This window comes from Notechis scutatus, chromosome Z (genome assembly GCF_049901735.1).
Source record: "Notechis scutatus isolate UNSWTSFEM ecotype Mainland chromosome Z, rNotScu1.2, whole genome shotgun sequence".
In the NCBI taxonomy this organism is placed as follows: Eukaryota; Metazoa; Chordata; class Lepidosauria; order Squamata; family Elapidae; genus Notechis; species Notechis scutatus.
The window spans coordinates 140,270,428-140,294,567 of NC_142025.1; the positions used below are offsets into that span (position 1 = coordinate 140,270,428).

Consider the following 24,140-nt stretch of genomic DNA (forward strand, 5'->3'; position numbering starts at 1 on the left):
ATGTCCCCAGACCCCTGCCCAGACCTCCTCTATCTTCCGCTGCCCCTCCGGGGTAGCGACAACCCTCAAATCCAGTTGGATCAGGGGTACCTCAGCAGCGAGCGCAGCAGGGACCCGCAGAAATGCGGATTCCTGCCGCCGCCGAAGCCTTGCAACCCCTGCAATGATACTTCTAATACCATCAACACTCTGCCTAAGCCAGATCCTTGGAAAGAACTCAATAAAAATGCCAAGCACAATTGGAATATTTGGCTGATTGTGCAATGAATCATAACTATATCAATCATAGTAAAAATAGCAATCATGATAACAGCATCAGCAACAAAAACAACAGATTGAAACATATACAAATATGTTCTAACTTTTGTACAGCTTTAGAAATTAGGACTTGGTAACTGTCTAGAAAAATATATGATCAAATTTCTCATAAATCCATAGGATTCAGTTAGGATCATCCAATTTATCTAATTTACTTTTGGGGTGTCTTCACTGGTGGGAGAGATCCTGGGCTAGTGCCATAGCACTTCTTTCTTTTCCCCATGCCTTGTTAGTCCTCAGCATAACAAAAACTTTTGTCTGTGTTGTGGTCTATACTTCTCCAGAAAATATTATTTAAATAAAAAGGATCCAGTGGGAGTACTAAAATAGATAAAATAAAATAAAACCAAGAAGAGCTGCTGCGGCATGCTCCAGCAGCCAGCTTCCCCCAAGCCAACTTTTTGGGTGTCTCTGCTTCATAAAGTTTAATTTTTTCCACGAAGTTTCCTCCATCACTAAAGCAGCCACACTTTCTTTCTATTTATGCCATTAAAGACTTTTTACAGCCTCTTCTGAATTTACTTTTCCTTCTTCAATCCAGCTCCATTCCTTTCTGAAAAGCATCTCATTTAACAACAGTGCTGGGGATAAAATTGCCTTCAATCAGAAAGGAGAAATAGTTGCTGGATTTGACGTGATCAACTGGATTACTTCCTCAAACAAATCAAGAGTGAAGGTTGGCAGGGTAGATCCTCAGACTCCAGCAGATCAAAAACTGATTATCGGGAAGGATGCCATCACATGGCATAGTTGGTTCAATCAGGTGAGAAGATCCAGCTACTAAAAATTTGAGATGTCTTTGAGGAAGTCAGTGAAATGAAAATAGTTAATCTCCTATTTTACTATATTTTATCAATGAAAAGGAGAGAGAGGGAGGGAGGGAGAGGGAGAGAGAGAGAACACATATTGGTTATAGTGTTATTCTGCATATAGTGTTATTCTGTATGTGAAGGATTTATATGTGATGAACTTTCTTAGTGGCTTGAGTTTTATATAATCCTCTCCCCAATTTATTTTTTTACACTTTTCTCCATGAAATAAAACTTAGTGGGATGTTTTCCCCAGAAATATTCTGGCTAATGTTTTTTTTATAAATAATACAAATACAATACAAACTAAAGTCAGAAAAAATAAAAGCGAAGAGTAGAAAATGCAACAAAAGAAAAAAGGGAAAATAATAATAAGAAAAAAAGAAATATAGATCTTCACCACAAGTACAAACAAACATAGTGATATTTTGCCCCCTAAACATTTAAATACAAATATCTTTTCTTCTCGTAGCCAGTCTTTTATTCTAATACACAAACTAAATCACTAATATTAGTACATAAAAGATGATCAGAGTTATATAGAAACATCCCCTGTTTTAACCTTGATCAAGCAAACTATGCATCCCTTCCTTTTATTTATAACAATCTTGATCATTGATGTATTTAGATTTGGTTGTAGGATTTGATATCTCTTCAGCTTTTATATTTTATATCTGAAAGGATTCTTCAAGGCTTTAGCAAACCTCTTTTGTAAACTTTAGTATCTTAAATTTTAGTATTTATTTGATTCAGTATTTCAAAAATATATTTATATTATTTCTGTATCAAATGTGATTTGTTTCTTTATTCGGTAAACTTTCTTTCTGTTTAACATCTTCTATTTCTTCTTTTGAAAATAATCTACCCCTAAATTGCTGATATTGTAGCTGCTAGTTTCTGTCCTTGTTCTTCAAATATGTTCTAGAGTATTTCAAAGTTCATATTGTTTTATGTCATTATGTTTTATATATAGGTATTTATTTTAAAAGATTTGTGGTGATTTTAGTGCTGAACCATAAACCAGGAGATCATGATTACTGGTCCTCCTTTAGGTGTGAAATTTTCTTGATGACTTTGAAACAGACCCCAATTTTTTTTTTATTTCAATTTGCATATGCACAATAATACATTAACAGTGTGGCATCAATGTATCATACATTTTAGTATAGGCAAAATCAATAATATCAATCATATCTCCCAATACATATATTTCACATTAATTCATAATCCTTCAATGCTTATTTTCAACCTTTCAACACTCTTTCAAAATGCCTACCACGTTATCAGTTAAACATACCTAGTAATTCCATTATTCAATTTTCTCCCTGCTTTTATTTTATTTTTTAAAATAAAAAATTCTCATTTGGCAAGCAGTGTGGTTTCTGGTTTCACATCTCAATACAAACATGACCATAGTTACCTGTTCATTATATTTGTTTAGTTTCATATTGCATCATCTTTATTATTGTTAAATATTAAACTTATCCAATTCCAATTCATGTTATATTAATACATTCTCATATCTTATTTTAAAATGTTATCTAAACTTCTCATCTCATTTCTGTTGTAATTTCCCATATTATTTTTTTCTGTCACATTTGTCATTTTATCAATCCTTATCTGTAAATATAATTATCCCCTCTGATTAATAATTCAAGCTAACCACCTTCATTCTACCGTAATATCAATCTCCCTATTTAGTATATAACACAAATATATATATTTTTCTCAGATTCCGCGTTATATTTTCTCAAACACCTTATGAATCATCTATTCATTACAAAATACTATTTTCAATATATTCTTATACATCACAACATATTATCTTGCGGAATCTCCTTCCTTATCCTATCAATTTACTCATTTTGGCACAGTCCATGATTTTCTTAGTAATTTCCTCCTTTTTTCATTTTTCCAATTCTTAGCAAATACAATTCTAGTCACTGTTAAAACATTTACAATCAAATATTTCAATTCTTTACAATATATTTCCGGTATAATTCCCAATAAAAATATCTCAGGTTTAAAGTCTATGTGTTGTTTTGTCATTTTTTCCAACCATGTATGGATTATAGTCCAATATCTTTTTGCATCTGAGCATGTCCACCACATATGGTAATATGAACCAGGTATCTGATGACATTTCCAACATTTATCCGATTTATTCTTGAACGTCCTCGCAATTCTCATTGGGAGTAAGTGCCACCTGTAAAACATCTTATACAAATTTTCTTTATATGCAGTTGACATTGTCATTTTATAATTTTGAGACCATATTTTTTGCCATTTATCTAAGTCAATCTCATATCCAAAAATTTTCACCCACCCAATCATTGTTTCTTTTACTTGTTTTTCCTCTAATTTAAACTCTAGCAAATGTCCATAAAGTTTTTTATTACTTTTTCATCAGTACCTGTCAAAATTTTATCTAAATCAGTCAACTTATCATAGATACCTCTGTTTTAACATCTTTATCAAATCTAGATTGTATTTGCAAATATGAAAAACAATTCATTTTTACACCTTGTTCTTCCAACACTTGCATAGATTTAAGTTCACCCTTTTCATTCAATATCTCACCATATCTAACTGTTTGTTCCTTTTTATGTATTATTGGATAGGAAAAAGCTTCAATAGTAGATAACCATAGTGGAATTTTTAAATAATATTGCTTTTTTATCTTCTCCCAGTTTAGAAACAATGCTTCTTGAATATAATGTATTCTAAAATATCCCTGCGTTTTAGTTCCCTTATACCAGAGGAAGGCATGCCACCCTAACAGCAAGCCACATCCTTCTAAATTCAAAAGTCTAGTATTCCTTAGTGTTATCCATTCCTTTACCCACATCAGACTTGTCGCTTGGTAGTATAATTCCCAATTGGGCAAAGCAAATCCTCCTCTTGTTCTTGCAACTTGTAGCAATTTAAGTTTTATTCTCGCTTTCTTCCCCTGCCAAATGTATTTTAGCACTATTTTGTTTAAATCTTCAAAAATTCTTTCCCTAATCTGATTGGAATTGTCTGGAATAAATATAAGATTCTAGGCAATACATTCATCTTAATTGTAGATATTCTCCCAATCAGTGATAATTGTAATTTTCCCCATTTTATCAAGTCTGTCGCAATCTGTTGTTTAAGTTTAAGATAATTATTCTCCTTAAGTATGCTACATCTTGGTGTTATATGTATCCCTAAATACTTAACCTTATTTGTGACCTGGATCTCCAAAACTTCCTCCAATTCTTTTTTTGGATCTTACTAACATGTTCTTTGCTAAAATCTTTGTTTTATCTTTATTTATTTTCAAACCTGCTACTTTCCCATACTCTTCTATCTTTTCTATCAGTTTAGGTGCTGACTCCAATGGATCCTCTAATATAAATACCAGGTCATCTACAAAAGCTTGTAATTTATACTCTTCTTTTTTTTAATTGTCATTCCTTTTATTTCTTTTTCTTCTCTGATGTTCCTATTCAGCACTTCCAGTGTTAACACAAACAACAGAGGTGACAGTGGACAGCCTTGTCTAGTCCCTTTTCTTATATCTATAAAGTCTGTTAACTCTCCATTTATCATAACCTTTGCAGTTTGTTTATGATATATCATTTCTATGGCTTGAGTAAATTTTTTACCAAAGCCCATTTGGTCCAATTGTAACAGCATAAAACGCCAATTCACATTATTAAAAGCTTTTTGTGCATCTAAAAACATCAGAGCCATTTGTTTTTCAGGATGTGCCTCATAGTATTCCAATGTATCTAAAATTATTCTCATATTATCTTTAATCTGTCTCTTCGGCAGAAATCCATTTTGATCAGGGTGAATAAAATTGTTAAGTATCTTTTCAGTCTTTCTTCCAGAATTGAAGCAAAAATTTTATAATCTGAATTTAATAGTGATATAGGTCTGTAATTTTTAACTTGCTGTGGGTCTGTGTCCTCCTTCGGTACAAGTGTGATATATGCTTCTGACCATGTTTTGGGTATTCTCTTTTTTGTCATAATTTCATTCATAACTTCTAATAAGTGAAGATTCAATGTTTCCTGGAATGTCTTATAAAATTCCACTAGCAAACCATCCGGATCTGGTGCTTTCCCAATGTTTTGCTTTTTTAAAGCTTCTGTTAATTCCATCATTGTTATGTTACTTTCTAACATTATTTCAATATCTTTGGGTATCTGCGGCAAATTTGCTTCCTGTAAGTATTGTTGAATTCTTTCTTCCTGAACATTCTCTTGATGGTACAGTTTTCCATAATAATCTTGAATAATTTTTTTCTTCTCCGCATTTCCATAGCATACATCTCCTTGTTCATTTATCAATTGATTTTTCCTTCTTGAGTCTCTTTCCTTTCTCAATTTATATGCTAGCCATCTGCCTGGTTTGTTTGCATCTGCAAAACAGTTCTGCTTAGCATTTTTAATTTTTTGTGCTATTTCTTCTTTTTCCATTAGCCCCCTTTTATGCTTAGTTATGTCCATTTTAATTTTAATGTCCTTTTTTCTGGAAATTTCTGTAGTTCTTTTTCCAACTTCTTGTAGTCATCTTCCAATATTTTAAACATTTTTTTCTGTTTTATATTTCTTTTCCTTGTATAGTCCATTATCAAGTCTCTTGTATAAGCCTTCATTGTGTCCCAGAGGTTCTGTGATGATATATCCTCTTTTGTGTTTTCTTTAAAGAAAAAAGTCAATTCTCTCTCAATTTTCTGTTTAAAGTCTTTTTCCTTTAATATCGTATTATTTAAAGTCCATCTAGATCTCCTTTTTTGTCCTTTCCATACAAGTGTTATTGGATTGTGATCTGCCCAGGTATTTGCTTCTATTTCAATGTCTTGTATGTTAGAAAGCAATTCTGTTGACATCCATATCATATCTATTCTAGACCATGATGCATGTCTATTGTTTATTTTCTGCATTTCTCTCTCTCCATGCATCTTATAAGTTTATCTCATCTACCATTCGAAAGAAGGATTTTGACAATGTCTTTCTAGCTTTCTTTGCTATTTTTTGTGTTTTATAGTCCAATTTGTCATTTATTATTCCATTAAAATCTCCCATCAGACAGATATTAGCATAGTCCAGTTCAATTATTTTCTTATGTAATTTCCTGTAAAATCTTCTTGATTATCATTTGGGGCATAAATTGCTATTAAAAGTATCTTTAGATTATTGTCCATTATCTCCACCATCAAAACCCTTCCATCATCATCTGTATATATTTGTTCCACAGGGATTGTATCTCTCATGTATAACACCACTCCTCTCTTTTTACACTGTGTCAATGCTGTAAATAATTTCTCTACTTTTTGTTGTTTCAATATATAATCATGTTGTTTTTTAATATGTAATTCTTGTAGGCAGATTATATCAAATTTTAATTTCTCTAATTTATGAAATATTTTTCTTCTTTTAATAGCTGAATTAAGCCCATTTATATTAATTGTGATCATTTTTTTCTCATCCATTTTAGTCTTTGTAAGAAGGATTTGTTGCTCCAGTAGATCTTGGTTCTTGTTGCTCTCTGGGTACACCACCTAGGGCTCTTTCTTCTTTTTCAATTAGTGCTATACATTCCTCTTGAAGTTCAATTAACAACTCTTCTTTTTTTGTATCTTCCTCCCTTCCTCTGAAATATTCCAGATAGAATAACTCAGCTTTTTCAACTGTATCAATTCTGTGTCTTTGTTCCTGCCAGGTAAACATGAGATCTTCTGGTATCAGCCATCTGTAATTTATTCCTCTCTTAAGTAACTTTTTGGGCAAGAATAAATATTCTCTTCTTATCTCTCTCACTCTTCTCGGTACCTGTTTCAGTACCACTATTTCTTTATTTTTGTACTTCAGTGTTTTTTCTCTTGCTACCTGCAGTATTTGTGATTTTATTATTTTCTTAGTAAATCTGATATGAACTTCTCTTGGCAGTTTATTTCTCATCGTATATCTTGTATAGACACAAAAAACCTCATCCATTCCATCCATCATCTTCTCTTTAGTTACCTCTAATGCTTCTGCCAGGATTTCTGTCATCATTTCAGCAAGGTTTTCACCCTTTTCTTCTTCTATATTTTGAAATCTAAGATAGAATTCTGATCTATCAATTTTCCATCCCAATGATTGCAGAGATCTGCCCTTGTCTCTTTCCACTTCACTCAATCGGGTATCCATATCTCTAATCTTCTTATCTCTTTGTACATCTTATTCTTCAATTTTCTTAATTCTGTCATCATATTGCATCATCATCTGTTGAATATTTTCAATTTTCTCATCTGTCTTTTCAATTCTTTGCTCAATATTCTCTGTTCTCTTTTCAATATTGTCTGTTTTTACTTGTATCTTTTGAATTCCTTGCATAATCATCTGCAGTGTCACCTCTTTCTCCTTCTCTTGTTATAACATCACCTGTATTGATTGTTGTCCTCCAGATGGTGAGGAGGAAGAAGTCAGGATTGATGAAGCTGAGGCTGGTATATTTCTGCTCATCTTAGAATACTTAATAGGAAAATTGAGAAGAAAAAGCAAGAGCAGCCAACTGCCACTCCAATAAAAAAAATAAAAATAAAAAATAAAAAGGGAAGGGAAAAAAATCTTCAGGCACTTGAATACCTTAATCCAATTGGTTCCAATTATGTAGAAAAAAAGAAAAAAAAGAAAAAAATGGAAAATGGAAAAAGGATGAAAAAAATAAAAAAATAAAAAGACAGAAATCTGTATATTCCTCTTGCTAAAAAGGTAGAACAAAGGGAGGAGGGAGGGGGAAAAAGTAGTCTTATTCCTGCATCAAAAGACTCTAGTCCAAATATAAAAATTCAACTGTGGGGGGGGGAGTAGAAAAAAGGGAAAGAGAAAATGCAATTCTGTCAGTAAGCAAAGCACTGCCACTAAATGTTCAAGGCTCTTTAATAAATCAAAAAACAAAATTTCCAGTTCTCTTTTCAAGGTCACTTCAGTCTTCTTTCTTCAATTTCAAATCCAGACTCCAGCTATCAGTAGTTCCACAGAAGAGCACCTGCATAAATAATCTACATGCTCTTCCCACTATCTTTTCAAACTTTTCCAAAGAGTTATTTTGAAAGGAAAAAATTAAAATTAAAAAGGAAAGATCAGTCAGTTTAAAAATTGAAAAGTTTTTACAAAAATCCAAAGTTCCAATAAAAAGAAAAAAACCTTCAGGTTTAATTTGTGCTTAATCTCGCTGCTTGAACACTTTTATCTTCACTTTTAAATTTAATTTTTAGTCTTTTAGGGTATTCTTTCCAGAAAAAAATAAGTAGAAAATTATCTCACCAAACTGACACACTTTCTTTCCAGCTTTCTTCCATTCCAGAGCTGTCCCAGCTTCAGCAGCTTTAATGGCTACCTCTCCATCACAGGAAAAAAGGGCTTCTCCTGGATCTACCAGGGACTTTGCGATGTCCCTGGGATCAACAGGATGTGCCCTCCTCAGTCACCGTCTCTATGGTTTAGGTCCATTGGGACCATCCTGCAACAGAGATATCAGCAGCAATCTTAGAGCTTAAATATCACATGCAGTCCCCCCGCGATGCCAGCTCCACCCTCCCTTTTTTCCCCATTGTTATTCCCCTCCATTTCTCATTCCAGTTATTAAACTTTTCTCTCTCCCTCTTTTGATTTTTCTTTTGCCCTTCCTTTTTCTGCTTTTTCCCTCTCCCTTTTTCCATTTTCTGAACCATTCTTCCTTTTATCATCCCTGTTAGGGATATACACCCTAGCAAAATGTGCAACGGCAGTCAGTCAGTCAGGCAGAATATGTGAGATAAACGTTGTTGTAGCTTACACTCAGTAAAACAGATACACTGTGCCAGTTAAATAGTTTTTATTCCAGTAAGAGTTATAGCATAGTCAAACAGTCCACATCTCATACACTAGTTCAGTCCATCCGGGGATTATCCATTAGCAAAGTCCAGTGTCGAAAAAGAGGTCAGTAAACTTACAAATAATCAGTCCAGTAATATATCTCTTTTTGCAGTAGAGATATGAAGAAAATCAAACCTCTTTTCTTCGTTCAGCAATAGCAGGGAAAATACGCAGTTATCACCATCAATCCATCATTGTCAGCAATCCAGTAAAAGCCAGCAAACAGTGAGCTCTCTTGCTCCCTCTTATGGTGATTTTACAACCGCACCCAAAATACATGTTTTACAGTTAAAGTGACACACACAATCATAGTCTATATATATATTATTTTACCCAAACTAAGTTAGGTAACCATGTTATTCCTAACATTCTCCCCTTTTCTGTAATATAATAACATATATATCTATTTACAACTTTAACCCATAGTTTTCACAACTTTCCTTGTGCTTTACTGCACCTTGGGCTTTTGTAAACTGATCGGCAATATTTTCTTCAGTCATGCAATATTCCAGACTTATTAAACCATTTTTTACAGATTGTCTTACATTCAGATATCTAAGATCAGTATGCTTAGATCTCGTTTTTACAGCAATATTTGTAGCCAACCGTATGGCTGCTTGATTGTCCTCATACACTACAATGGCATCATTAACAGTTATTCCCATATCTAATAACAACTGTTTATACAGAATTAAATCAGTACATAACAAAGATAGACATGAAAATTCTGCTTCCATTGTGGACATACTTATGTGTTGCTGTCTAATTGACCTCCAACCAATCAGTGCTTTACCTAATAGTATAGCCATACCTGAAGTTGATTTCCTAGTGTTTATGTCTGTTGCAAAACTTGCATCAGCATATGCACTTAAAATCAAATCATCTTTTGGCTCCAAATACAATGCATAGTGCATTGTCTTTTTAAGATACCTTAATATACACTTTAGCGCTTGCCAGTGATGTTCAGTGGGTTCAGCGTTAAATCTTGCCAATTGATTAACGCCATAAGCAATATCTGGCCTTGACCAATTACTAATATATGATAAACTACTAATTAATGACTGATAAATAGTCTTATCGAATTTTGAACTTTGAGCATCAGTTCGGCAAAATTCCTGACTCATTGGAGTTTTTGCCGGCTTACAAAGTTCCATTTTATACGTTTTTAGCAATTGGTAAATTTTATCTTCTTGAGATATCTTAAAGCCACTCTTGGTTTTGTTTATTGTCAATCCTAAATACTGTTTTATCTCTCCTAATTGCTTTAATTTTATCCTCTTACTTAATAATGATATTATTTCAGTAGCTTCATTATTAGTCTTTGTAATTAAAGCAATATCATCTGTAAACAACAATAATAATGACACCGTTCCATTTGTCTCTTTCTTAAATAAACATGGATCAGCTAAACCTGCTTTAAACCCTATATTGTTTAACTCTTTAACAATATATTGGTTCCATTCATAACCAGATTGCTTTAATCCATAGAGACTCTTTTTAAGTTTCCAACAGTCATTATTAGTTTTATTATCCTTAATACCTACTAGTTTCCTTAAATATATAGTGTGCTGCAATGGTGCATGCAGATAGGCAGTTTCTACATCTAAATGATTTATGATATAGTTTTTCTTAGCTGCCCACACTAAAGCTGCTCTCAAGGTTGTTGCCTTTAAATTTGGTGCAAATATTTCATCATAATCACATACAGTTTGATTAAATCCTTGAGCTACCAACCTAGCCTTATGGGTAACAGTCCCATTTTTACCAATTTTTAATTTAAATATCCATTTGCAGCCAATGGACTTTTCACCTGGAGGTAATTTGGCATTTTCATAAACTTTCATTTCCTTTAATGAATTTAGTTCCTTCTCCATTGCCTTATGCCAATTTTCCTGTTCCTTTGCAGGATACATCCTAAGTTCTTCAACAGTAGTTGGAACTTTACTAACTTGGCAAACTACACTTGCTTGGTACCTGTCAGGTGGTCTGGTTACACGTGTAGAACGTCTAGGTATTACAGGACTTACAGGTGGACTTTCATGTACTACCTGTTCCTGGTTATCTATTTCTTCCTGTTCTGGTATTTCTTCCTGTTCTGGTCCTATATGCTCTTCATGTACTTCCTCTTTAATTGCGCTCTTCTTATTACTGATTTGTTCTTTTGGTCTTTTGTAGGTTTCTATGATTACTTCCTTACTTGAATCTTGTTCCAGTTTTTCCCATCCTACATGTTCCAGGAATTGTGCACTAGCACTACAGTAAACTCTAGATGTACCTTTTCCCCAGAATCTGTATGATTTGTGATTAGATTCATAACCTACAAAGAATAACTTTTTAGCCCTATGTTGCCCCTTTTGTCTCAGTTGTGTAGGGATATGCACCCATGCTGGTGCTCCAAATGTGTGCATGTAGCTTAGGTCAGGTTTTCTACCATGCCACCATGTGAATGGTAATTCAACTGTTGTTGAGTTAACAACATTATTCAATATATGATTACCACACATTATTGCTTCTCCCCACAAAGTTTCAGGTAATCCTGAATCCGACAGCATAGTACGAGCCATTGCTTGTATTGTTTGGCCTCGTCTTTCTATAAAGGCATTATGTTTATTTATTTATTTTTATTTATTTTTATTTATTTGATTTGCCAATTGTTTACAAGATAATAAGTATAAGTGTATACATAGTTGTGAATACATGAAATGGGTACATATAAGAAAAATAAAAGAAGAATAAGAGAAACAATAGGACAGGGATGGTAGGCACGTTGGTGCGCTTATGCACGCCCCCTACAGACCACTTAGGAAAGGGGTGAGGTCAATAGTAGACAGTCTAAGGTTAAAGTTTTTGGGGTTTGGGGAAGAAACTACAGAGTCGGGTAGAGTATTCCAGACATTGACCACTCTATTGCTGAAGTCGTATTTCCTGCAATCAAGTTTGGTGCGGTTAACTTTGAGTTTGTATCTATTGTGTGCTCTTGTGTTGTTATGGTTGAAGCTGAAGTATTCATTGACAGGTAGGACATTGCAATGTATGATTTTATATACCATGCTTAAATCAGACCGAAGACGGCGTAATTCAAGGTTTTCTAGTTCTAGAATTTCAAGTCTGGTGGCATAAGGTATTCTACAACGAGTATAGGAGTGGAGAACTCTTCTTGTGAAATATTTCTGGACTTTCTCAATTGTGCTAATATCAGATACGTAATGTGGGTTCCAGAATGATGAACTGTATTCGAGTATTGGTCTAGCAAATGTTTTGTACGCTCTGGTTACAAGTGTGATATTACCAGAGAAAAAGCTATGTAGGATTATGTTGTGGCCTATATGGTGCAGACTTTTTATGTTCAACACCTGCCATCTTCAGTCTGTTTTGGAATTTATTGTTTATAAATTCCGTACCATTATCAGTTATAAGAGTTACTAATTTCCTTTTAGTTTTTCTTTCTGCAAATTTAAGCCAATTAAAGAAATTCTGATATGTTTCCGTTTTACTCTTCATTAGATAACAGAAGCCATATCTGGAATAATGGTCCATTATACTTAGTATGTAATGAGCACCTCCCACACTTGGTTTTTTAGGACCTATAATATCAGCAAATACGACCTCTAGAGGTTCGTTTGTCTTAAATCCATTTAATCTATTTGCTGGTATTACCTTGCTTTTTTCTTGACTGCAAGTATTGCAGTGCAAATACTTACTGCAAGGCTTCAGTTTTATACCTTCAGATAGTTCTACCGTTTGTTTAAGCATTTTAAAATTTATATGCCCTAAACGTCTATGTAACAAATGTATGCACTCATCATGAGGTTTAACATTATTATAAACTGTGTTAGCTACCTCTAATGAATTATAATTTAACACATACAATTCACCTTTTAAAGTTGCAGTCACTTTTTTACCTTCTTTTTCTAGATATTAAACTATAATTAATAAAACACAGCTGTCTGTTTACAGTATAGTGTAACTACACAAACTCTCACTTTATATAAGCCTGTTATATCCTGGTTAGTCTGACTGTGCACCTGGGCCCATAACCAGTGTTAGGGATATAGACCCTAGCAAAATGTGCAATGGCAGTCAGGCAGGCAGGCAGAATATGTGAGATAAACGTTGTTGTAGCTTACACTCAGTAAAACAGATACACTGTGCCAGTTAAATAGTTTTTATTCCAGTAAGAGTTATAGCATAGTCAAACAGTCCACATCTCATACACTAGTTCAGTCCGTCCGGGGATTATCCATTAGCAAAGTCCAGTGTCGAAAAAGAGGTCAGTAAACTTACAAATAATCAGTCCAGTAATATATCTCTTTTTGCAGTAGAGATATGAAGAAAATCAAACCTCTTTTCTTCGTTCAGCAATAGCAGGGAAAACACGCAGTTATCACCATCAATCCATCATTGTCAGCAATCCAGTAAAAGCCAGCAAACAGTGAGCTCTCTTGCTCCCTCTTATGGTGATTTTACAACCGCACCCAAAATACATGTTTTACAGTTAAAGTGATACACACAATCATAGTCTATATATATTATTTTACCCAAACTAAGTTAGGTAGCCATGTTATTCCTAACAATCCCATCAGACCACAAATTTTTAATTCTAATTCCTTTCCCCCCTGCTTAAATCATTGTTGTTCATTTTGTCCTTCAATGTTGGCTTCTTCTTTATAGAACTCCTCCCCCTCTGATTTATTTTGTTCTTGTGTATGCTGAGTCACCATTTCTAATTTCTGTAGTACATAATTGCACATTTCAAGTTTGATTTTTATCATGTCCCTTATATCTTGAAAATCCAATCTTGACTCTTGTAAGTCCGATCTTATATCAACAAATAGTTTCTCCATTATAACTTCCCTTTTTTCCTTTTCTTTCCTCGTCCTTAATAGTTAAAATCCTCTTCTTTAATAGATATATTCAATCCCAAAGTCCAGTATATTATTTCAGCCAATATCTTTTGAATTTATTTTCAACAATCCATACCCTTGAGTCTTTGTTCGGATGGTTCTATAACAATAATAAAGTTTCTTTTATTTTTTTTAAGTTCCAAAATCCAAACTCTTGAGAAGACCAGACACTTTTTAAAATGTACTGAAGTTTTCCTGTGCCATCAGGTGGCACTCTTGAGTCTTTTTACCTTTTACTTTCTTTATTGAATATAATACTTTTATTAAGTTCGCTAATTTCAATCATTAGCTATTATTTCTTTTCTTTTCTACACAGTCAATTTCAGCATTTAATTATGCTCTTAAAGTGCCCATAATTCAATAGTTATCCAATTTAATTTCTAAACCTTTGTTGTGTTAAAGTATTTTCCTTTAAATTTTCTCCTCCAAATTAATCCAAGTTTTATAAGATCCAAGTTCTTTCTCATTTTCTCTGGTCGCCGCTTCCACTTCCCTCCAAGATAGCCCTTTATTTTAATACTGGGGTACCTCAAAAGCAATATCCTTTGCCTGGTTCACACTCTGCTCGCTACTTCTCTGCTCCAGTACAAAACTTAGTTTCCTGAGTGTTCTTTGTCATCATGGTGGCCATTTTAGGACCATGGCTGCAGCTTGCCTTTGGGAGGGATTTTCCTGTCAGGGAGGGAGTTGCAACTCCTCTCAACCCTCCAGGCAACTTCCCCTTCTTCACCACCCCACCAGGGTGGTTCTGGTCCTGATCAGGACCCTCCAGCAAGTGAGCTCGGGTGAAACTGTGCATGATCGTGATTCCGCTCCAACTCCAGCGAGGAATAAACCAGAAGTCCCGACTTTGAAACAGTCAATCAACTTCATAAAGTTGTTGAGGAAAAAAAAAAGGAAACAGAAACATTATGTGTATAATCTTGAGCTGTACAGAATAATTATGGGTTATAAATATAATAATAATATTTGGGACTAATGTAATTATTAATAGCATTTCATCATTAACTATTGATTCTTCCCACAGTTTCCTCACAAATGATCCTACATTATTACATACAGACAATCAATGTGTAATAAAAGTTATAGTGTCAGAGAAGAACTAGGGTGATTTAATTCAAGTGTGGTCTCAGCCACAGAAGCTTACTATATTACTTTAGTCAATCATTTTTAGACCAACTATCTCACAGGTTTAGATTGGGTAAAAATGGAAGAAAGAATACCATATGTATTATTGTGAATTCTTTGCAGATAATTATGAAGCTAATAATTTGAGAAAAATTATAAAGCTAATAATCTTGTATAAATACAAGTGTACTAATTCCTCCAGTATAAAAGGTTTTGAATGGAAAATAATATCTGTAACTCTGAGTTGAACTGCAGAGTTCTTGATACTCTTTGAGTTTAGTTGCCTGCATCCTCACATTGAAGATGTTATCTGGTTAGTTAATAAAACATTTGCAGGTAGACAGCCATGCTCATACTGTATATACATAAATGGCAGCATAAAGTGACAAAACAATGAGCTCCTAGTATCTCGGATTTATGGTAGAATCTCTACAATTTGAAATATGCTAATACTATATTTTTATTGTGTTTTTAAATTAGACACAACCTCTTTCTGTATGCAGTGAAAGCTGTTCTCCAGGGTCCAGCAAGAAAGTAAAGGAAGGAGAACCATTTTGCTGTTATGATTGCATCCCATGTCCATATGGGAAGATAGCTGATGAGAAGGGTAAGGCATATTTTGTGCAGATGTATTAATTAATTCTGTGTAGAATTATTTAGATTTGCCTGGACAAATAGGATTGCACTACAGAGGCAATGCAATTTTCTTTTTTTGAAAGCAAGAAGCAATGCAACTTATTTTGATGTAATTCAGGCATTTGGATCAGAGTTAGCATGGCCAGTTCAATGTCACATGTGTTAGGGGCACCAGAGGCAGTCCAAGCACTCTGCCAGAAAAAAAAATGGGTTCCCAAGCTCTGTTTCCGGCTATGACGGCCTCCTTCAACCCTTTGCCAAGAAAAAGGGAGCTCTGTTTTCACTGGCAGAGACACCATGAGATGGTCCTTCACTGTTTCCAGGGCAGCCCTGCGGCCCAGATCTAATCATTCCATGGGCTGGATCTGGCCCGCGGGCCTTGAGTTTGACATCCCTGCTCTATACCATTTCAAACAAGTGGCTGTCCAGTCTCTAAAGCCTCCAGTGATGAAGCATTCACAACTTATGAAGGCAAGCCATTCAATTGGTTAATTGTTCTTATTGTTAGGAAATTTGTCCTTGGTTCTAGGTTGCTTCTCTCCTTGATTAGTTTCCATCCATTGTTTCAATGAATGAAAGAATAAATCAGTGAATGAATGAATGAATCAATCAATCAATCTATTCTGAATATTTTTTATGGATCTCATGCAAAAGAGGGTGTAAACCATGTTTATTGCATTGTAATTTCTATACATATTTAAATACATTTTTATTTCATTTTTTTTTGAAAGATTTAACAAGCAGAAAATTTAATGTGTGTATCCCACTATCTAAAACTTCCAGACCAAATATTGTACTTATGCAGACTACATGGTCAGATTATATCAGGGACAACAAAATCTGTCAAACAATTAAAGATGTTCTGATTGTCAATGAACCAGGTGAAAACTTATACACCCAAATTATTCTCTTTTATTTTTTCATGCTATTTCACAGGTTAATATAACTTTCTTTTTCTTTTTTGATTTGCTGTCTTATTTTTGATTTCCCAATTATTTTAAATTTCCTGTATTTTTTTAGTCTATCCAGTATGTCATTTTCTAACTGTTCAATGATAGTTAAAAAAATACTCAAAGAAAGATTTTGGACAAAATTGTGGGGTGGGTAGGAAATCTGCAAATCTCCATAAGAATAAATATTCTGAAATATAATTCAGGGACAAAACAAGCATTTCTGCATCTCCCATTAACAAAGCTGCTATTGGGGACTAGAAAAGTTTAGATATGCAGTCTGAAGAAAGAGAATTCTGGGAGAATCAGACTTTGTTCCTACAGGATATGTGCACCAGACAACCAATTGGGTATAAGTAAGTCAGGTTACCTTTGAAAAACTCTCCTATTTTTTTTCCAAAATATGTATTTTTAGTATAATATTATTTGTTTCTCTTTTGCTGATGAAATTATTAGTAGCCTGGTTTAGGTTTCCAAATGCAATTCAATGCGCTGGTTATCACATATAAAGCCCTCCACGGCATAGGGCCAGTCTACTTGTAGGAAAACATCTCTTCATTGTTTCTACCTTTCCCACTATATATAGTAGATATACCATGCTCCAGGTCTTTTCTATTATTGTAATTTTGTTGGAGTCATGCCTTCTTAATGGTAGCCCCTGTCCCATGGAACAGCATCCCCTCCAGAGGTTCAGGTGGCCTAAATCCTGTTAATTTTTTTACGAGACACTGAAGATCTAGCTGTTTTCCCAAGCATTTGGGTCAGGGGCTGGTTGAGTTCTGCTATTTTTGGTAATGAATGGAATCTATGTTTTCCTTGGGCACTAGGAACTGTTTGGTGAGATTCTTTGTTTTGAACTGGTGAGTGTGTGAGAAGTGCAGATATAACAACTAACTAACTAACTACATAAATAAATAAATGCTGATTTTAAAACAGACTATGAGATTTAAATTATGTTATTTCTTTTCCATTTTTTCAGATATGAATGACTGTCATAAATGCACAGACAAAACATATCCGAACAAAAAACATGATCTTTGTATTCCAAAAACTATAACTTTTTTGTCTTATAAGGAACCACTGGGTATCTGCTTATGCATTGCAGCACTTTTCTGTTCATTAATCATAATTTTGGTGCTGGGAACATTTATAAAGCACCACACCACTCCCATTGTTAAAGCCAACAACCGGGACCTGACCTATAGCCTTCTCATCTCCCTTCTGCTCTGTTTCCTTTCTGCATTGCTCTTTATTGGTCAGCCTAATAAGGTGACTTGTCTTCTCCGACAAACTGTGTTTAGTGTTGTGTTTTCAGCAGCTATTTGTTGTGTCCTTGCAAAAACCATCACAGTTGTTCTAGCTTTCATGGTCATCCAGCCAGGGTCCAGAATGAATGAATGGTTAGGGAAAAGACTGGCTATCTCCATTGTTTTCTCTTGTTCATTTGTTCAAACAAGTATCTGTACCTTTTGGTTGGGGACTACTCCACCCTTCCCAGATGCTGATCTGCATTTGGTAACTGAAGAAATTGTATTAGAATGCAATGAAGGGTCAGTGATTATGTTTTATTGTGTTCTGAGTTATATGGGCTTTCTATCCATTGTGAGTTTCATTGTGGCATTTTTGGCCAGGAAATTACCTGACAGTTTCAATGAAGCTAAATTCATCAGTTTCAGCATGTTGGTCTTCTGCAGTGTTTGGGTAACTTTTGTTCCAACCTATCTAAGCACCAAAGGAAAATACATGACTGCTGTGGAGATCTTTTCTATCTTAACATCTGGTGTTGGGCTTCTAGTTTGCATCTTTTCCCCCAAATGTTACATAATTATAATGAGGCCTGAGCTGAACAATAGAGAATACCTAATTAGAAGATGGCATTGAATAAAGCTTATGAGTAATTTATTATAATTTGTATTTCAATGTGTAGCATATGTTATGGGATGTTGGTGTGACAATATGTATCAAATGTTTGTTGTATCGGTGGATCATAGTTGGGTAAGAGTGATGCATTTGTATGATGGCTGTTTTATTTTTAATGTGGTCCTCAAACCATCACTGGGAACATAAAGCTTATGGGATTCCAATCTTCTGGGGATTTTTTTCTGGAATTAGAGAAGTAAATTTAAGACTTCCTGGTCCTGGATTTTGATCTCTCATTCATTCTTCCTCTTCAACTTTTAATCTTAAAGAAGCTATGTATGCTAGAAGAACAGCAATACACAATATCAATAATTTTGTGCCTGTAGCAAACTCTCAGCATTTTATGTATTCCTACCAACCTAAAACAATGTGAAAGGAATAAATAGATTTAGAAAAGTAGAAATGTGAGACTACCAGCCTAAAATAATGGTGAGACTTCAAAGTAAAGGAAATAAATGGAGCTTCAAAAACATGGATCTGGAGAAAATAATCCAGTTTCTTAAGTATTTATTTGTTATTAAATTTATGTCCTCCATCTCACCCAAGCAACTATAGGCAAATTACAACAAGATGAATATAACAATACAAAACATTAAAACAACAAATGCTAACATTAAAATTAGCAAAGATGTAACCATATAAGGAAGGAAGGAAGCAATATACAACAGGGTGAAGGTTGAATTGTCTTTTACTCCACACTTCTAGTATAAAAACCTCCATAGGTACCTCAGGGTAATTAACAAAAAAAGGTTTTAAGGCCCTTCTGGAAAGCCAAGAGAGTGGGTGTGGATCTTGAGGGGCACAATTTTCCAGAAGGCGGGTGCCAAACTTGACTATAGGTCAATCTCATTCTGCCTATGTCTCTGCCTTCTGCTCCCTGATTTATTTAATAAAATGGTAGAAATGTGATTAAAGCCATAGCTATATCAAATTTATGTGATGCTATTCTTGTCAGTTCCCTCTAGAAAATCAATTTCACTCTAGATATAGCTCAGGTTTGAAAGAATTAGAGCCTGGATTGTTTCTTATTGTACAAGTTGTAAAATTACAGTCCACTAAACATGTTGATTCTATAAAACAAGGCAGGTTTTTAACTTTATCTCAGTGGGTATTCCCAACATGACTTCCTTCTCCTTTAATTACAGCCTTGGTTGACAGTGTTTTTTTCTTGAAATCCCTACAGATTCTAGGAACCATGTCAGCTTTAGAAAATCCATCATGATATTTATTTTTGTAACAAAAGAGAGAAGTCAAAATATGGTAATCAGAGACATTGTTTCCAGAGAAATAAAGACACTTGGTCCTTTACTTTAGTATGTATGGATTGCTACCTGCACTGCTGCAAATACTGCCTTTCCAAATATTGAGTGTGACTGACACTAAGATCTGCAAGGACAAGGAGCCACATTCTCTACTTCATATGTACCATCAACTGGGAGACATCATTGTTGGTTTCATTACAACTCAGGCATTCATAATTGATGATAAAAAAGGCTTTAATATAGAACCTTCACTAACAATGTTGGATGAAATTGCATATGAAACTGGCATTCTACTTTTGTTTCCTAAATTCCAAGATATTTTTGATCAATTTAATTTAACCTTATGTTTTGAGTAATGCAAAATGTCAATAAAAAGAAATAGATTGGTGAAAGAGAAATTGAATCTCTTATTTCTTTACATGGGATAAAAATTTGTCATGGGAAAAAGCATTGTAGTCCTTGGGTTTTGTATATGACAAATATTTTTTCCATGAAATTAGACTACAAAATTGCTAGTGGATATTTTTATAGCAATTTATAGCATTCATATTATTAGGAGTTCTCTTAGTATATTTTCTTTACTTTTAATAAATACTCAAGAGTTTAATAATCTTGCCATTTGGCCAATAATTTTTGTTTTCACAGTAGGTTTTCACAGTTCTTTGAAATAATGTACTAAAATAAAACTTTCTTTATAGTATGGAGCCTAAGAATTATCAGCATATTACAGCTTTGCAGTAAAGGAAATTAATGAAAATCATCAGATATTATCCAATTACACTTTGGGCTTTCACATTGGAGACAGTTATTTCAGTGCAAAGTGGAGTTATGATGCAGTGATACAACTCCTATCCTCATTAGAGAACTTTGTCCCAATTTTAAATGTGGCACCCAGAATAATCTGATGGCTATCATTGGAGGACTGGATCCAGATGTCTCTTTATGTAGCAACTATCTTGGATATCTACAAAATTCCACAGGTGAGACATATTTTCTCTGTATTTGTTTCCTTTCTTTTTTTTCAAATGATGTGAAATTTGCAGGTTTATTAAAATATAAAGAACTTCAAAATGATACTAGATATTTGTCTGAAAGTGAAATGACACCTAAACAGCAAAGAGTTGCACAGATCCAGACAATTTGGAAAAAAAAGGAAGAAAAACAACAACACACTAATTCTAGGATCTATTAAGTTCTGCAGCATGTCTCAGTTATTCCCGACTACTGAATTTCATGGCTGCAGAATGTAGAAAAGGATCATCATCATCATAATCATCATTTATTTATTTATTTATTTTGTCAAGCGATTATAAGATAACAGGTACAAGTATAAACATAATTATGAATACATGAAATGGATACATATAAGAAAAATAAAAAGAAACGATAGGACAGGGATGGTAGGCACATTGATGCACTTATGCATTCCCCTACAGACCTCTTAGGAAAGGGGTGAGGTCAATAGTAGACAGTCTAAGGTTAAAATTTTTGGGGTTTCGGGAAGAAACCACAGAGTCAGGTAAAGTATTTCAGACATTGACCACTCTGTTGCTGAAGTCGTATTTCCTGCAATCAAGTTTGGTGTGGTTTACCTTGAGTTTGTATCTATTGTGTGCTCTTGTATTGTTATGGTTGAAGCTGAAGTATTCATTGACAGCTAGACATTGCAATGTATAATTTTATATGCTATACTTAGATTGGACCGAAGGCAGCGTAGTTCTAGGTTTTCTAGGTCTAGAATTTCAAGTCTGGTGGCATAAGGTATTCTGCAATGATTAGAGGAGTGGAGAAATATTTCTGACTTTCCTCAACTGTATTAATATCAGATATGTAATGCAGGTTCCAGACTGATGAGCTGTATTAGTCTAGAAAATGTTTTGTATGCTCTAGTCTAGTTAGTAGTGTGATATTACCAGCACTTAGATCATTAAATGTTTAATAGTACTCAGGATACAATAGATAGGAGGATCCAGTATCAATTTCCATTTTACATGGACTATTTTCAATTTTAATATCAACAATAATTTTCTTTCCCCTAGTCTATTTGCTTTCCTAAAATCAGTTGTAAAGTTTCTATCTATCCTCCTCAGAGTGAAACAATCTTCATAATAGGTTTTCTCCCTGGTATTTTCAAAATTTGGTTTCTCACCATATTTTGAAAATTTGGATTCTGAAGTGGTGGTAGGAGAGCCCTGCATATCTTAGCTAAGTGCCCATTCTTTTGACATCTAAGACAAACTGTATTCCTAAATTTACAAACCTGTCTAAGGTGGTTTTCCCCCACTCTAAATAAAAAGGTTTTGCCTGGTGAGGTTTGGTTTCTTCAGACCACTTTCATGCCATAATATCTTGGTCAGAATCTATGTTATCTTCAATTTCACTCTGTTCCATATGCACAGACTGGTTCCCTTGAACTGTACTAGTCTCAACAGAGTATTTCTGTATTTCAGCAGCCGATTGATTTGACAGCTCATACATCTGAGCCTCATCAGTTGCTTGCTGTAGAGTGAGATCTGGTTTAGCTTATAGATGACGCTGAAGTCAGGTCTTTAACCCCACTAATTGGTCCAAAATGATATCTTTTAAACCCAGAAGCCACAATGTTGAGCTGCTTTCCTCAAAGCAGCCACATACCTGCTTATATTTTCACCTTCAGCCTGGTAACACCTATGAAAAGCATGTCTTCTAGCTATTCTGGATGGATTGGGAGCATAATGGCCTCCCAGAATTGTTAAAATGGTTTCCCAGGTTACCTCATGTACTGTCTGAGGAGACAGAAGTGCGTGCCACCGTGTCAAACACTTCAGTGCCACAAAAACTCAAAAAGAACACTTTTTCCCCTCTCAGCGGAGATGTCTCACAAATTGTTTGCCTTAATAAAACATTCAAATCTGTCAAGATAAGACTCCCATGTATCAGTTCCCAACTGATATGTAGCAAAAGGAGAGTGCCGCTGTTCTTTTAGCAATGGACAGCTCTGAGTGACTTCAGCTCTGAGTAGTTCAGCTAACAAGTGACTTCAGCTAACAGCTCCTGAATCTCTCAACTGGCTGTCTCCCTCTCTACCCCACCTTTGTCATCAATATTACATTCAGTGGGAATTACTGAGACAGACCAGCAGATTCAGGGTAACCCTTTTATCAACATGCTAACAAGGGTAAATGTCAAACCCCATGCTAACACAGCAGCTGACAGGCGCCAGCTGATCACATCTGACAGCACTCTTTATATAGCCCGCTATCAGATGTGGTAGCCAAACAGCTGTCGTGCTGCCTCCTGCTCATTCCTCAGACTAGGCAGGGAACTTTAAAACACAACAATCATTCATAAAACACTCCATCATTGGAAGCTTTCAAGAAGAGACTAAAAAAGCCACTTGTCTGGAATGGTATAGGCAGGGTTATAAGAGGTATTATTGATGTTGAAGCTATCTTCAACTGCTTATGTTTGTAATATCCTGAAGGCTTCCTAACTGTTCACTCTTCTGATATAAAATGCACTGATAGGAGGAATTACCTCATTTGGAAGTTTATTAACTATGGAGCCAGGAGATGTTGAAGATCATTGGACATTACTCTGGTATAGGAAGGAAGTATTCCCTACAAAGACAAGGCTCTCATAATCCAACAGTAGCCAATCAGAGCCTTCTAGCTTGCCCATGAGATAGAGACATACTGCTTTTCTACTATTGTTCTTCTGCAAAATATATTTGAAATCAATAAAAGATAGGCATTCCCACACATTGCTTGGCTACTTCTTGTCTAAATAAGTTTATAGACATTAAAATATTTCTAAGAGAATTTGACTGCAAGTCTCATTTCATCAATATCAAATATTTCTTTTTATGCCCCAGAAGCAAGCCTTTCCTCTTTTCATTGAATGAGAGCAATAAAGAAAAACTTCTGGATTTTTTTTTTTTATAGTATAGTTCTATATTTGACCTTAAACTATTCCTTTAAATTCAGGCAATGTCCCACTATTCCCCATATTCCCTTAATTTGGATAAAAACTTTTACAAACAGGCATGCATGATAGGCCTGTTAAAACCTGTAACATATTCTCTATGATGATTTTCAGAATATGAGCAGCCAATGTGGTGCTATCTATCAAGAGAATGTATAAATCTTGAGTAAACCTAGAGATTAATTGAGAATAAGGGAACAAAATATTCAGTGAGAAATCAACATATTCAGAGCCACTCAAATATAATCTCGCTATAAGGAAAGAAGATAACTCAATGGGAAACTGTTTTGGCTGCAATACCAGACAGTTATCATAAACACATAACAGCAATATTTCATCTATTATCTGTAGTGACATTTTGTTGCTGGAAAAA

The 24,140-nt window shown here is 34.5% G+C and overlaps 1 protein-coding gene across 1 annotated transcript; it reads left to right on the forward strand.

Annotated features, from left to right (window-relative positions):
- On the forward strand, positions 1–22,314 carry LOC113426941 (vomeronasal type-2 receptor 26-like). Its single transcript, XM_087947459.1, has 6 exons — positions 1–86; positions 814–1,081; positions 15,517–15,643; positions 17,602–18,483; positions 21,128–21,204; positions 22,255–22,314. The coding sequence occupies exons 1-6, from the start codon at positions 1–3 to the stop codon at positions 22,312–22,314; spliced, it is 1,500 nt and encodes a 499-aa protein (XP_087803585.1).
- Positions 22,315–24,140: the final 1,826 nt, after the last annotated feature.

What these genes read in the sequence shown, in the direction of transcription:
- LOC113426941 (XM_087947459.1), top strand. Translation starts at nt 1, where the DNA reads ATGTCCCCAGACCCCTGCCCAGACCTCCTCTATCTTCCGCTGCCCCTC. An exon ending in GGCATAGTTGGTTCAATCAG is followed by an intron (nt 1,082 to 15,516) that starts GTGAGAAGATCC and finishes TTTTTAAATTAG; the next exon opens with ACACAACCTCTTTCTGTATG. An exon ending in GCTGAACAATAGAGAATACC is followed by an intron (nt 18,484 to 21,127) that starts TAATTAGAAGAT and finishes AAGATAACAGGT; the next exon opens with ACAAGTATAAACATAATTAT.